Source organism: Vitis riparia, chromosome 4, assembly GCF_004353265.1.
Source record: "Vitis riparia cultivar Riparia Gloire de Montpellier isolate 1030 chromosome 4, EGFV_Vit.rip_1.0, whole genome shotgun sequence".
Classification (NCBI taxonomy): Eukaryota; Viridiplantae; Streptophyta; class Magnoliopsida; order Vitales; family Vitaceae; genus Vitis; species Vitis riparia.
This window is the reverse complement of record NC_048434.1, coordinates 6,054,674-6,071,469: the sequence shown is the minus strand read 5'-3', so window position 1 is coordinate 6,071,469 and position 16,796 is coordinate 6,054,674. Positions and strand designations below refer to the sequence as shown.

Here is a 16,796-nt window from a genome sequence, read left to right as displayed (position 1 = left end):
ATTTTCTTACAGATTTAGTTGTGTGCAATTAATTGATTATTAATTTAAAATAACAAAAAAAAGTAAATATTAAATGTTATTATTTTAAAAACTTGAATAAAAGATATGATTGAAAATGCTAAAAATTGTGTAGGATAATGTTTTGAATATTATTTTTATTTATGCATTTGTTGTAACTTGTAAGAAAGTAAATTAGCATTTTATTTTATCATTAAATTAATAATCTTAGTAAATCATCTCCAACCTTATATAAGTAACTCAAGTAATAAAAAATTATAAAATTAATTTACAAAAACTAGTTAGCTGTTTGGTAATTGTTTTCGAAAACAATTCTAAATATTAGTTTTTTGAAAACATTTTTTTAAATTATTCTTTAATTTTTGTAAAATAAAAGTCTGTTTGAAAACCTAAATCCTAATTTGATCGTGTTTTATGAAATTTGTTTTTAAAAATTATTTTTTATTCTTTAACTTTAAAACAATTTTTAAAAGACATGGTCAAACGCCCATGTTTTCCATTTTTTAAAAATGGGTGAAAATAATTTTTACTTATTCTCTAAAAATTATTTTCTAATTCACTTTGTTTTTAAAAGTTGTTTCGGAGAACAAAATAAAAGAATATTAAACAAATTTAAAAAATAATTTTTTATTTTTAAAAATAAAAAATTATTTTTAAATCACACATTCTAAAGGTTTATTTTATAATGTTTTTTTAATAACTTCCCAAAAAAATAAAAATAACATTTGAGAGCTGTTTTTAAACATAGTTTTACATTGTTCTTAAAACTTTTTCTTCCTAGAATACTCTAAAAAAACCCTAAAAATACCTTTAACTCATTTTAAAAGCAATTTGTTTTCCAAATTAATTTTTAAATTAAAAACTCAAAACAGTTTCAAATATACCCTATCAATGTTAAATAAACAACAATAGATAAAAAAAATTATTTATTTATTCTACAATCATTCTTAATTTTTAATTAAAAATTTAGAAAACAATAAAACATATATAATAAAGATTAAAAAGAATTTTTTTTAGAAGATGTTTTCAAGATTATAATAATAATAATAATTAGCGAATATGAAAACAAATTTAACTGGAAAAACTATTTGTATCTGAGCCACTTTTTCTAGACGCAAATTTTGAATTGTAATATTTAGATGTGGTTTTTTTTTTCTTTTAAAAAAATCTTATTTTCGACTTGATTTTTGAAAAAAAAAAATATATATATATATATATATATAATAATTACATGGTGTTTCAACATAAGCTTAAAAACGTGCTCTGACAGTGTTTTTTTCCCTTTCTCTTTTTTTTTTTTTTCCCCCCCCCCAAAAAGGCCAGCTTGACTGGAAAGTCATGATGGTGGTTGAGAATATTTCCAGAGGCAAATACATCGCATACATGTTTAATGGTAAATTACAAAAATAGACCATGTCCATGTACTTTGCCTTGTTTCTCAATTTAGATATCACTTGACATCCACTTCCTTTGCCGGACCCATCTCCTTTGCCTTGCATGGCACCCCATTTCAGACTTTCATGGCCTGGACTCTGGAGCATAAACCCACCCATCAACTGTCTTGTCTAATTTCTAATCACCAATCCATTCCCAACCTGATGGCAACTTATATGTGATCTATCTTTCCCATACTTAAATCTAACCCGGATCCGAACTTTATTTTTTGCGGACCTACCTTTTCTAGATGGGAATTATATTTCTTATTTTATTTTATTTTTAAATAAAATAAAAATAAATTACGACTAAAAAACAAAATTTTCACCGTAAAACTCATGTCCATATTTATATAATACTTTTGATGGAAAATTCTAGTTGAAGGCTTGTTAGGGTAAATATTTATTTGTTAGGATGAACAATTTTTTTATTTTTTATAATTTACAAAATTATTATAATTCAGTAAATATTTATTGCCAAGTAAACCTGTCATTTTCCCAAAAAAAATCAACTGTATATCTTTTGAAAAATGAAGAACAGGGTGTCCATGGATGTAGGGCACGATGCGAGGCACTTCAAGGCGAAGATTCCACTGCAATCATTTCGTCGGTAGCGTAAAAGACCTGGTTAGTAATTCACATTTCAATATGACATCTGGCATACAAATGATCACAAACTTAAAGCCATTCCATTCATAAGAGAAGCATTATTTTTCAATTTCTCCGGCTAGTATTTGTGTTTGTTTTGATGTTTTCTGGGTTCTAGGCCCATTGAAATCCAGTCAGAGTTTGGGTTCAAGGCTCTCTTCTCCCCGCTACATACACGCGTGTTCAATTCATATTGCTTTTTGCCCTACATCCCAAGTCAACAATCTCCGGCTTCGCCCAAGTCAAGTCCTGCTTTGAATCTTTCCAATCTACCAGCCTGACTGGTGTATGGTTTGAAATTTCTCAGGCACTAAAACATGGGCCCAAACAAATTGCCCTAAAAAGATGATAGCAAGTAAAAAATGGGTCTAAGCCGTGTACAAAAAGTAGCCAAAATTAGAAATGGGAAAGTGGAACCAATAATGGGGAACAAAATTGTGAAATTAGCTTGAAGCAACTCTTAAAAGAGAGTGAATCCATCAGCTGTCTACCTACAAAAGAATATAATGACACAATTATGCCTCAACATTTCCGAAACAAGAAGTAACCGAGTTATTTACCCCAAATGAATTTCGGAGATAATGAAGAGAGAGTCCTGCAGAAGAACTACAAGAATCTCTATATATCTGATCACTAGAATATCTCTCTATTATGCTGTTCTCAAATCCTTCTTAACCACTCACCTTATTTGCCTATTCAGGGCAATTTGCGAGGGCTGAGTCTGGATACAGTTGACTGCACCTCAGCTTGAAGAAGAACTTTTTTTCCTACTTACATTTGAGAACAGCTCCTTGGCCATATGCAGTCTAGCAACAGGGATCATTGTCAAATTGAACAAAGCCCATTGATTATCTCATAGCCACTTGCTTTACAAGGAAATGGTCAAATTATCAGATCATTCCATACAGGGTCTCAGAGCCAATATCGTCCTCCATTGCCATCATGTTTAGGTCAGGTAGCATGAAAACATTGTCTCTGGGTGTATCATTCATCTCTACTTGGCAAGATTCAGATTGCAGGAGATCGTTAGATAAGGCCTGCACTGGAACAATTGAAGGGGCATGGTCTTCACTAGGACCTTCCATCTTGTGGGGTTCTTCCCTGGGAATTGCTTCCTTTGCTTCATCGGTGGCAGCTGCACCAGTACCCTTCACCAAGTTCAAATGGAAATCAATCTGCACCAGTGAAATAGGATTTTATCATTTTCCGTGTTGTGATCCACTCCAGATTTCTTTTTCCATTCATCAGTAGAATGATAAATAATTATAATAAGTTTATTATGTTAACAAGAAAACAAGCTAAGGAACTGAAAAACCAAAGTCAATCAACTATTAGATCAAACAAACATGACAAAGACGGCACAATTTTTACCCTTTTGCCATTATTGAATTTATTCGATTACCCAAGCCCTTCTTCCTATCCTAGTTAATAACCGGCAACCGCACAAAGAAGACAAAATCTTTATTGCACTGAGCAAACATTCCTTCACACAAATGCCAAAACTAAATATCTAAAAATTATACTGCTATGCAGATATAAGTACCACCACCTTTGCAGGAAAGAAATAATCATCATCTTTTCCCTTGTAACTAAAATATACTATTTGGACTCCCTGCTCGCTCAGAATGAAGATTTCCACAATCCGTATGATAAGTAACAAAATTAATCATTAATCACACCATGAAAATTCTCTTTTAGAGCGATCTCTTCCCTCTTTTTCTTTAGGAGAATGATAAGCTTTATACAAGAAAACAACAGGATCATGAACAAGTGCAGATTTTATTCCCCATGTCTTCCTATAAACCAATGGAAAATTTTGCTTGGTAAGTGTCGGTATAAAATCTTTATTTCTACTAATATAATTCCACATATTGTGGTATAAAATCTAGAAGGCCTCAATTCCTCAGTTGCGCTTGGCTAACTGTGTTCAACAACACTCAATACTTAAAGGTAGGGTGCAGATCAAACAAGGGAATAGGAACAAATGTATCGAATAATGAAGAAAAGAACAAGTAGATCACCTTCATTCTCTTCAAGCTTTCATTTGTGGCTCTCTGTTCCTTAAAGGTTACACGAAGTGTTGCCAGCTCCTGTTAGATGAAAACATGATTAATAAAAAAAAGGTAGCATGAACCACAAATCTATGTATATGCACGCACACATGAATATTAGTAGTAAGAAGGTTGAAGGTGGGTCAGACCTTCTTCAAATATGTCCTTTCCTTCAAGAGCAAAATTTCCTCTTCCTTAAGTTCAGCAAATGTCTGAAAACGGTGAACAAATTATCATCATTAAAAAAGATTGAAACCCCATTTATTTTAGTAAGCGAAATCACTCAAATCAGCAATTGGGCTCAGGACTTCGATAACAAAATGCTAAAAAGTTCACCTTCTTTCTTCTTGACCTCTTGGTGTTGGTGTTGGTGGTCTCACTCAAAGCCGTAACCTGCAAATATCAAATGATCCCACATTCATCATAAAAAGTTTCCGTGAAAATGGCTAAGGGCTAAACATGCATTTTCCCAGAAAAAGAATTAAGCAGGCATACATGAGCCAAAAAAGACCGATTTCAGAAGGTTACATCATCATATTGAAGTCGTCTTCATATAAAAATAAAATCAAAAATAAAATTCAAAGCTGTTAAAAACAACTTCAAACACTTCTCAAGAAATAATTTTTTTAAAAAAATACTACATTTTTTTCAAAATCCCCCCAAAAGCCATCATCGCAAAGGTTAGATATCTCAAGATCAACTGACAGACATCTATGGTCAAATGAGAAAAAAAAAAAAAATTAGTTCACAATTTTACATGTGAATTCAAATCCCTTGACCAAAGCGGGCCAGGGCACCTGTCTGCCTTTTTGAATTTTCAACCCATCTTCAAATATCCATCATCCATCGATTTCTTTCTCTCTTTTTTTTTTTTTTTTTTTATAAACACCCATCATCCATCAATCTCAACCACCAATGTCTTAATCTAAACCTATCTTAAAAATAACTTCCAACACCCCGCCCTTCTTCATAACTTCTCACGTACTTCACACTCCCCTCCAAATCCTTACTCTATAAAACCCAAAAAAGAAAAAAAAAACTGAGTGACGTGGCAAAGAGTGATAGAGTAGGGGACGAGAGGCGTGGACACAGGCGCAGTGGATAAACACAGGACTGCCACCACCAAACCCATCCGGCTCTGCTGGGACCCATAAAAAAAACAGCAAACTGGGGGGCCATCCATTCCATCCCACGTCACCCATCAGTCCGCGGCCGTCCGATTGCCAATCATAAGAGTGATTAGAATAAGGGCTGAGATCACGCCACGCCCCCAACATGGAGCTATGATGCCTATGATTGTCGCCACTGTCGCGCGTGATTAGCGCCTCCCACCTCAACCCAAAATTTAAACCCTTTCCTGGACACACTCACATTGCCACGCTAATACCAACTCTTACGTCATTTACACTTTTTTCCCCTTTTTTTTTTCTTTTAATCCAAACTTAAAAAATTCAAATAAAAGGGAAACCGAAATAAAATATCCACTAGCACTCACGTCTACAGAAAGTCACGTGACCCCAGCCCAGCCTGAATATGTATCCATGCCCCAAAAGGGAAAAAGAAAAATTAAAGTCACGCGACACGGAGATCCTTGACCATCCGATCCACACTCACGGAATTGACGGTGTATAATAATTGGAACATCCAAGTAAGTTACGATGCCCTCGTAGACCCGCGTCATAGCAGATAGTTGCTCCCACCCGCCACTAACAATACTCCACCGAACAAAACGCAGACCTCTACCTGGGCCCACCCAACCACACCCTACTTTTTTACATGACGAAAACACCCACGCATAAGGGGACAGTTTTTAAATCTAAAAGAATGGCATTTTCGTCCAACCGGGGAAAAAGAGACCGTCCATGGGAAGCTTCCGGGGTTCTCACCCTTGGTAAGTGTGAACGACCAGTGAGCATTTTTTTCCCACCTGCCAAAATTGTCCTTTCAAAAGTTCTTGGCTCCAGTGGTACTTAAGAGGACCTCGGAAGGGTGTTTTGGTCAATTTGATGAAAAGCTCTTCCTGGTGACACGCCAACAAGAATGACAGGTAACCGGAAAAGAGGCGAGAAGAAAACGTGAACAAGTCTGACCTCACGTGACTGTAATTTCCTCCACTACGGAGGGGCATTTTGGTAAGAAAACCATTCAATACGGTGGACTGGGCCGGAGACGGAGATCCGCCGGAAACGACGCCATCTTGCTGACAGAGGGTATTTTGGTCAAATGGGAAAAGGGGATGAAAGCGGAAAATTATCGCAAATAGGATGAGCTTGAAGGGGTAAAATGGTCATGGAGTGGAAAAAAGCCCTTTTGAAGGCAAGAATGTCTCGTCGACGGACAACAACGCCCTCAAAACTTCAACTCCAAGAATTCTCAAAACGCAATTAAGTTAAAGAGCTAGGGTTATTTCGGTCAAAGGACAAAAAGACTGACACGCGATAGATCAGGTCGTCAGAAATCTGACACCGTCGCCGGAGAGAAGAAAAGAAGAAGAAGAAGAAGACAAAACGAACCTTGGATCTGGCGGCGGCGAAGCGAATGGAGGAGGAGCGGCTGCAGTCCTCGAAGGCGTCGGCGTCAGCAGCGGCGCTGGGGGAAGCGCCACCGCTCCAGGAGAGGGGCGTGGTGGGGCTGCGTCTGGTTGGCTCACGGTCCTTTCTGACAGAAACGACGTCGCATCGAGAGGAGGACCTGGAGCGCGGGAGGCGGAGGCCCCACTTGAAGGGGGTGAGGAGCGGCGGTGAGGCGTGGGACTGCTTGAGACGCAGTAGCAGCTCTGCCACTACCATGTCGTCGCTCATCGCGGCTCGAATCCACTCGTCCTTCATCATCATCATCATCATCTACAGGAAAGCTGAGAGGGAGAGGTAGAAAGAGAGAAAGATAGCGGTGGTGGCGGCGGGGGTGAAGAAGGAGAGCGAGAGGAGTTGGGGATGGGGGAGAAAAACAAAGACCAAAATGGGAAGGGGTGTTGGCATAAAGAGAAGTATATATATGAGTGGTGAAGATGGAGTGGAAATGTTTCAGTAGTTCGTGGCTTCTGCGTAAGGGGTGGGGTGGGGTGGGGTGGGTTGGGTGTGGGTGTGGGTCTTTGGCCCACCATCACCACGTGGCACTGAGACCTTCCTTGTTTTCGGGTTTCGGGTCGCACCGCTGTGGGGCTCTTATCTTCTTCTATGTTAATCCACCCTTTTGCCTCTTCAATTTTTGTCATATCTATCTTTATTCTTTCTCTCCCTTTTTATTTATTTATTTATTCTTATTATTTTGGTTTTCCCATATTAACCATCCCAAATACCTAAGGTGAAGTTTTCAATTTTTATTTTTTTTCACTTTTGCCCTATTTCAAATATTTCTTAAACATAATTTTTATTTTTCCATCATCTTTTTCTTACCTAAAAAATTTAAATTATAAGTTTTATCAATTGAACTTATAAATCCCTTCTTTGAAAGAAGACAACAAAATTTAATTTATTAGATAAAAATATAATCATACAGCATCAAAATACAAATAAATGACATTAACGTATATAAAATGAATCAAAATATAAATAAATAATATTCAATCAAATATTAAATAATAAGATTAAATTAAAATATATAACATATTATTATTCATTCAATTTTCAGCATAGATATTAATCTACCAAAACCAAAAAATAAAAACCCACCCGAAATATTCCTTTTGGGCCAGCGGGATATGATGCACAATCTTCGATAAAATTTTATTATTAAGGAATTTAACAAATAAATGAATAAATATTTAATTAAATAAGATTCTTTTATTTTAAACTCCATGAACAAAGTCTATTTACTTATCCTAATAAGGTAAGTTTTTGTCTACCTTGGTAGACACAACATTTAAGATGATGTTTGAATACATTTTATTATATTATTAATATTATTATTTTTATTGTTTTTAAAAATAAATTTAATACGAAATTTTGAAAATTATTTTAAAATAATCAACTATTTAGTTATTATTTAAGTACTATTTTAAGTGATTTTTAAAATTCTAAAAACATTTAATTTTTAGATGAAAAAAAAAGTAATTTCAAAACATTAGAAAACGCTTTTAAGAGTATATTTAATAATGATTGTAAGTAGTATTTTTAGTGAATATTTGATAAATTAATTTAAAATGACTTAAGTCATTAAGTATGTTTCATAAAATAACTTAAGTAATAAATCAAAATAATTAATTTATTCTTAAATCCATATTTTCATTTTATTTTATTTTTTATTCTTATTTACTTTACCTCCATATTTTCTATTGATACCTAATTTTGTTTTTTTTAATTATAATTTATGAAAATAAATATATCAATTTAATTATTTAAAATAAGTTTTAAGTTAATTTTATTAAACAATTTTAATACTTAAAATAAAAATTAAATAATAAATTTTAAATTAATAACTTAAATATAATTTAACTTAAATTAAAGTTAACTTAAGTTAATAAATAATAATTATTAAGTTTTATTAAACACTTTTTAAAATTTTTTAATATTTAAAATTTTTTAATTTTTAAATATTAAAAATATTTTTTAAAATAGCTCGAAATCTCTCTTTTTCAACATTACGATGAATTTTTTAAGTTGTTTATCTATATTTATAATATTTAGAAACGTTAATACCGCTAGTCTTTTTTCTTAGGAGAAAGAAATTAAGAAGTTTGACCCCAAAAAAATTAACATTAATTTAAACTGAATTTCGATGCATTAGCATGATGACACTTGCCGATTCCTGTGAGGGTAAATAGAATTTGACCACAAAAGAAAAAAAAAGAAAAAAAAAAAAAAAAAAAAGGGAAATGTAGGAGTGCTAAAAAGTCAAATAAGGTTCTAAATGTTGGCTGATGAGTTTGACCATGCAGCCAAACAAAGAAAATGGCAACCTCAAATGTGGACAACAAGCTTCGCCAGTCATCGAGCCCAGAAGTAGAAATAATTTATTTTATTTTAAAAAATGAAGTCGTTTTCATTAGTAGAATTTAGCATTTTTTTTTTCTAAAAATAAATTCATTTTCATTACTCAAAAGCCTGGGGAGGAAGATCAACAACATAACTTTAACGTTTTGAGGTGCCTTCCAACTTACAAAATTTGAGCATATGCTATGTTTGATTTTAAGAAAATATTTAATATAAATATACACAAAAAATATGAAGAAAAAAAATAGTCAAAATTTTTATGTATTTGTATATTATTTAATTTTTTTATATAAAATAAGAAAAAAAGAGTTTGAAATAATATATACAACAATTTATTAAAATTAAAGTACATTGATATCACTCTTAAATCTGAGTATCGATCATCCAAATGTCTCATGTGATATTTAAGGTTTGACCAATCCTCATTATATACCAATTGGTTCTTTAACGAGGATTACGAATTGTATAAGCACTAAAAGAGTATTATATTGAGAGATGAATTATTAGAATACAACAATGTTATTCTTTAATTTGAAATAAATCATCAAATGACGATTCTTATAACTTGTTTAGTCATCAACCACTGAAACGATCACGATGACTCTTAAAATCAGCCTAGATACTGATTAATGAAATAATTGAAACTTCAAGTAAAAACTTTAAATTTATTAACTTTTTTTTCGACTTTTCTTTTTCATTTTCTTTTCCCGATATTTTCCCTCAAATTTAATACAAACCAGACATAGAAGACTTCATCACTCAATCATACAAGTTGGTTAAAAGTTGAGTAAGAGATAATGGTGATTAAATTTGGTATATAGAATGTGAATGTTGAAAGGTGTATGATGTATATGTTGATTATCATATCCCTCCCAATGAGTAGACCATGAAGTTCATATCTTATATGCTTGATTATTTATAGCATCAATTGATTATGATTTCATTCAAAACCCCAATTATTTTTAATAGTGTATGAGACAATAATTGACATGCACTAAAATAGAAATTGGTTTTATTTTCTCTTTATTATTGTATTTTATATTAATTACTAAAAATACCAAAAAAAAAGAAAATTTTAATTCATAGAAAACCCTATTTATGTTAAATTTTCTACCACTACCTTTTGGGAGATACCAATAAGGAGATAGCATTTGGTGATTCAAATGCTACCTTAAATAAGATAACATTTTTTGTTCTATCACACACCATATTTATAATTGGAAAAAGTGTGATACCAAAAAGTGAGGTGAATATTATCTTCCAACAAAAATACGATGCCCCTTTTAGCCTAACTTTTGATTTTTTAAGAAAATATTGGAAGCATTTGATTGATTTTTATTTTTGTTTTTGCACATATAAGTATTTAAGTGTCAAGGTTGAGTTTGTTGTGTCGGATTAACTATAAACAATTAAATAGGATGTACATATTGTAAAGTATCATTTTTCATGGAATATGATACTTATAATGTCGTATCTAAGATATATTATATTGTGCTGGTATTATAATCGTTGAATGAATAAAAAGCAAATTATATTTCAACATTTATTTTAAAGTAAAATACATATTGTATATTAATGTTTGCAGTTAAAATTTGGGTTATGTTTGGTTTCCAAAAAGTATTAAGCAAAAAAAAATGCTAAGAAAAATTATTTTATCATGTTTGATTGTATTGTGAAAAATACAACAGAAATCGAATATAATTTAAATAAATTAAAAACTTATGCATTTTCAAATTATTTTATTTTTATATCAATGAGTTAAAATATGTAATATGAGTTTGAAGTAATATATAAAATTAATTTATTAACCTTGAATCAATTTTTTATTTTCCTTGATATTTTCTTCTCCTATTTTTCTTTTTCATTTTATTTCCCCAATATTTTCCTTCAAAATTTTCAAAAGCCAAACATAGTCTTTATAGACCGATGTCATATGTATTTAAAAATTACTTTTAAAAAATTAAAATTTGAGGTATCAAAATTTATCGAGTTCTTATATCTTATATAAAAGTTATTATTATTATTTTTTATTTTTAAAATAAAAGAGAAATTTATAGAAATGAATCATTAAAGAATAATTTTTATTTATTTATTAATAATATTTATGATTAAAATATTTAAAATTTATAAATAGGAAAATATTACATGCTATTATCAAGTATATACAAACATTTTGTATATATAAAATATTATATTATATTAAATGATATTATTTTTAAAATATTTTTTTCAAATTAAAATTTAATTTTGTAATTGATTTTTTTATTTAAGTATATATATATATATATATATATATATATATATATATATATATATTAAATAGTAATATTTTTTTAGAAAAAAGGAATTAGACTAGAAAGTACAACAGGTAAGCGTTTATTAGGAAATGAAGGAACCGTACAAAACAGAACTGCATTAAAGTCATGTAACGAAAAGCGGCAGTCTTCAATTCGACCAATACCTGCCAAGTGCCAAGTTCCCAACTGCCCACTCCCAATCTCCCCCTCTCATGAGGCATGACCCATGAAGGTGCCGTGCTTTCACGCGCGATAAGTGCGTGTGGTAGGGGAGGAGGAGGCAATGTCATTAAGCATGAAGCACGTGCCAGGGCCTCACACGCTCGAGAGGTATGATTACATAAGGCGTGCCTGATAAGGTAGGTTTTGATGAGTGCACGTTTTTTGACGTTTTTAATATTTTCTCTGTGGCTCTGGTCATTGACTAAAACACCCCCTTTCTCCATGACGTGGAGACTCATGATTGGCAGTTTGTAGTAGCAAGTCAAAGGTTTTTATGTCAAGTAATATATACGTATGGCCAGCAATGTATGTCAAGTAATATACATATGTCAAGAACTAAAAGTGAAAATTTGGTTCAAATTTTAATCTATAGAAGAAAAAAGAACAAAAATTTTTAAAAGGGAGATTGAAAAAAAGGAGACTGAGTGATGATCACCGACTCGTGACAAAACTCTTTGGACTCATCCGAGTGTGACAATTTACATTATCTCCTTATTTTATTTTGTGGTATTAATAAAATAAATTTTTTTAATTGTGTGGGCAGGGGCATTTAGGAAATTTCATTATTATTTACTTTTTATTATTTGTTGTTTTTTTTTTTAAAAAAAAATTATCACTCCATGATTAATGTGAATTTATGAAAACTTACTATTCGACAACTTCGAAGAAAATGGAACAATAGTAGTTCTAATAAAGATTAACGATCATTGAGTGGGATTAGGGCACATGTAAAATTCTTTAAGATTATGATTACTATTTGTTTAAAAAAATCAAGGATATTTATAACCACTTGGATGAATATAAATATGGAGTGTTAAGAGATAGGTGCATTTAAACTCCTATACTTTGCTTTGTGTGGAAAACCCAAAAGAATATTAAGTTTATAATTTATCGTAACAATGAATACAAAAGGAAGAAATCCTTAAAATCGTAGCTTTAACAGTTCCTCCATCCACAATAAAACCAACTTGAAACCTAGTTTCGGACTTTAGCATAACAAAATGAGGACCTAGATTGTGACAATGAAGAACATAGAGTGCAACTGATGAAACCATGCATACTTCGTAACTCGACACATTAGGACCATTTTAAAAATCGACCTCTGATTTTGACATGTGAATTTTACGCCCTCTAATGAGTAATGATGAAAATATTGGTAATTACGGATATATCAGTACTTCGATATTACGGATATATTAGATATATCGGTGGATATTTTGGAAAAAAATATTGATAAGCCTAAAATTGATCAAAATATATAAAAATATAAGAAAAACTTCATAAAAATATAATTAGAAGTATAATGATATTTTAAAGTTATTTTATTAAATAATTTGATATATCTATAATATGATTTATCATATTTGATAATAATATCGTATGCATCGATAAAAATATGAATTTTATAAGTATACATTCATTATTAAATTACATCTAATATTATGATATTTGATTATAATATGTCTAATTTTAATATATATATTAATATTAAAATTATGATTCATTTAATTCAATTGTATTAAACAATATAAAATAAATTATGATATATGTACAATTTTTTAATATTTAATTAATTATTAATGATATTAAAAACACTATGAAGAAAATTATATAATTTTTATATTTTTGGTAATCAATTAAAAGAAAATTTTGTATTTAATTATAAAATAATTATAATTAATTTGTTTTTTAGAATATTCTTTTAATATTTTCTTTATATAATGAGTTTAACTATATATATGTTTAGTGTATGTTATATAACAAGGGTAAGTTTGCTTGGATGGTAAGTGGGTTGAACCTCAAACCTTTTGGTTTGGGGTTTGAATCCCCTCAACAGCAAAAGGAAGGGCCTTTTCCAAGCACTGTAGCGCGTTGATCATATGATATATCGGGAAAATCGGTTATTTATCTCCAATATATCGCGAGATATCGCCGTTTTTTGGGGATTTCTCCCGAAATTTCGCCATGGAGAAATATCTCAATGTCATATCGCCAATATTTTCTTCCTTGCTAATGAGGAAGACAAGTCTATTCAAAATGAAATTGAATGTTCAACCAAATAAGAATCTTATAATCTCACCTCAACAAAGTAAAGACACGAGTGGATAAGGGAAAATCCACTTAGTTGATGGTCAACGTATAGTTCAAGGGTTAGTGGGGACTTTCTTTGCATCACGGGTACTTCATGTTGATATTCTTTAGGATTTGCCTTCCCATATATTTTAGACCGATGATATGATCTATGACCTTGTTGATCACCTTATACATTTATGACAACTCATGACTTTGATGTAGGAGAGTGGCACACTCCTAACCAAAGCTTTTCCCTCTAGCCTACAAAGGCCAACCTTTGTCAAGTTCCATAACTTGCACAATCGGTTTATATAGAATTTTTTTCAACCTTTGTACCATGTTTATCTCATAGTACATGTGTTCTTTAAGACAACAATATGACAAAAATTCTCTTTTTAATGATTGGATGGAGGGAGATACTTTTAGAGAGTATGTGCAATGATTTAGTTGTGCTCTTATACACGTAGAATACTATGATGATTCAAACGCTCAAATAGCCTTTAAAAGGGGGTTTCCATTACACTCAAACTTGTACAAGCCTCTCCACCAAAAAGAAACCTAGTAGCATTGAAGAATCTTTTAAGAGAGCAAACAAATATGTGAGCCTAAAGAAAGAAATGGTTAAAAAAATGCCTAAAGTTCTTGTAGTGATAGAAAAAAACAAATGAAGTGCTCCGAGAATGATGATATCTCTTAAGCAAAACAAGCAAATGTAGATTGACAGAGAAATGAGTAGTAGGTATAGATCGCAAACTAAGGAGAGGAGTTTCGGCGCAAACTTCACTCACTTGAACACTCTTTATAATTAAGTTCTTTTGCAATTTGTGCAAATTGCCTAACTTATTGCTAATTCTCACAACCAATTGGCAATGATTCCAAAAGAGACCAATTAGATATTGTACTTATTATAAAGTGCATGTATTATATTTGAAGTTGTGAAACTAAGGTTTGGTTAATATTGATTTTGATGATAACAAAACAAGGTTTGGAACTAATGATCATATTTCAAGTGTGATTAAGCAAGACAACTTCCAAAGTGGCAATCCAAAGACAAATCAAGCCAAGGAGAAATCATGAAGAAGAAGACCACCTCAAAGAGAAGAGTTTTTCAAGACCAAAGCTTCTTAGGATCTCTTTTTAAGGTTGTTGGTGCACTAGGACTTTCATGCATTTCATTATTTATTTATACACCAAAATCATCCAAGAGTAATATTGTTTTAAATATCTTAAAAATTGGATGATTTCATGTTTTCAACTAAAACCTTGTATTAAATGATTTTCAAACTTGTGTTAAAAGGTTTTAAGTTGAAAAAGGTTGAGTGTTGAGCCAAAAGAATGGCTCAACCGGTTCAACCGGTCGACCGGTTGTGTTCGTTCGGTCGAGGACCGGTTGAGGGAGCCAAAAAGTTTCTCTCTCTCCTAGTGGCTTCCTCTTCCTGGTCAAGGTTGAACCTCAATCGGTTGAGGTCCGGTCGAGGTTCGGTTGAAGCCCAACGGTCATTTTTCCTAACGGCTAGTCAATCGGTCGACCCCTAGCTCGACCAATCGAACCCCCAACGGCTAGTATGACTTTTTTCTTCTATAAAAAGGCTCCAAACTTCATTGTTTCATAAGCTAAACCTTCCCAAATCATTCTTGATTATATTTGAGCCTTGGAAGATTATTTTTTAGTGCACCATTATTCCAAAACTTGCATATCTTTAGTGCACCATCCAATCCTAGTTTCTCTTGTATCATTTGAGCTTAAAGTTCTTGTGTTAGGATTTTTGAGAGATCATTTTATTTGTAAACCTTTGAAAGGAAGTTTCTCAAGTGTGAGGTATCACTTGAGAGGTTGTTCAAAAGTGGGATATCTCTTGAAGAAGTGTAAAGGGTGCTTGGAGCCAAAAGTCCAAGAGGGTGAATTGGAACTATAATCCAATTGTAAAGAGATTGGAAGCTTGGTTCAAGCTTCAAGATAGTGGAACCCTCACTCGGTTAGGAGGTTGAGGAGAGTGGACGTAGGCAAGGAAGTACTGAACCACTATAAACTCTCGTGTTTGCACTCTCTCTTCCCTAACTCTTTTAAATTATATGCAATTGTGTTTATTATATATTTGCATATATTTGTCTCTTATTTTTGCATAGTTTAAATTTGTGAAAAAGAGATCATCACCCTATTCACCCCCCCTCTAAGGTGATTACCATAAGTTGGATTAACCTCAAATTCCTAACAGAAGTCATCTCACATTAGTTAGTAGATAAAGGAAGGAAGCTTCCTTAAGCTATATAAGGAGGTCTCCACTCCTTACTCTATCCATCTCAAAACTTTCATTCTTTTATAAGTTTTTTATTTTTATTTTTTCTCTCTTCACATTTCTCCTAATTGAGAGAGATGTTGTAATTATTTTTTATTTTTAGTGAAATTTTGTTTAGTCTTACTGGTTGAAAATTTCCTCATAATAAGGAGGGTTTTACCACGTAAATACATTTGCCCCATGGTTTTATTTACTACTTTACTGCTCTATTACCTTTTTCAATGTTTTAAATCAAATTATTGTTGCATTTCATAACAACATGGGCACCTGATAAAAGATGTTAGAGTTTGAAGCATGTTATTGAAATGTACTTAAGTAGGGGAGATTTGAGCCGATTCCTACCTAAAACTTATGAGGGAGAACCAACTATGACAATCAAACTAGAAGAATCACTTAACAAGACCACCCAAAGGGTTATTTCTATCATTAATGGTGGATATAAAGAGACGTGAATATCCAATATAGAGACAGTGAATCAAGTAAGGGTAATGATAAAAACTAGTAAAGTATGTCAACTAGTGTTAGAGTGTATTCATAAAAGGTGTTGATGAAGGATTAGTTCGATTGTACAATGCACTTATAGTAATTTTGCTAATCTCCAATTCGAAGTTCTACGAATCCTCATTGACCTAAGAATTTCAATGGATTAAACCAGTAAAATTTTAGCAAATTAAAGTTAGACATAATTATATTTTTTCTAACTGATATAATATGTTTAATAAATCGGTCATGTTCGGGTTGGACTACTCAAGTTGTGTAACTTGTTTAACTTATTTATTTAATCATGTGAAAATAACTTATTTATGACCCAACTCATTTTAATTTA

The 16,796-nt window shown here is 31.8% G+C and overlaps 1 protein-coding gene across 2 annotated transcripts; it reads right to left on the bottom strand.

Moving 5' to 3' along the window:
• Positions 1-2,431: 2,431 nt before the first annotated feature.
• On the bottom strand, positions 2,432-7,107 carry LOC117913058. Of its 2 annotated transcripts, XR_004651077.1 has the most exons (6): positions 6,664-7,107; positions 4,487-4,543; positions 4,300-4,362; positions 4,121-4,189; positions 2,783-3,274; positions 2,432-2,590 (listed from the first exon to the last, which is right to left on the bottom strand). XR_004651077.1 is itself a non-coding variant. In XM_034827944.1 (5 exons), exons 1-5 carry the CDS (start codon positions 6,991-6,993, stop codon positions 2,990-2,992), a joined length of 804 nt encoding a protein of 267 aa, XP_034683835.1. In that variant the 5' UTR covers positions 6,994-7,107; the 3' UTR covers positions 2,432-2,989. The 2 variants fall into 2 exon arrangements, 1 of the variants encoding a protein (XP_034683835.1); XM_034827944.1 differs by having other exon boundaries at positions 2,432-3,274.
• Between the last annotated feature and the right edge of the window lie 9,689 nt (positions 7,108-16,796).

What these genes read in the sequence shown, in the direction of transcription:
- LOC117913058 (XM_034827944.1), bottom strand. Translation starts at nt 6,993, where the DNA reads ATGATGATGATGATGATGAAGGACGAGTGGATTCGAGCCGCGATGAGC. An exon ending in TCGCCGCCGCCAGATCCAAG is followed by an intron (nt 4,544 to 6,663) that starts GTTCGTTTTGTC and finishes TGATATTTGCAG; the next exon opens with GTTACGGCTTTGAGTGAGAC. An exon ending in AAAGGACATATTTGAAGAAG is followed by an intron (nt 4,190 to 4,299) that starts GTCTGACCCACC and finishes TTCATCTAACAG; the next exon opens with GAGCTGGCAACACTTCGTGT.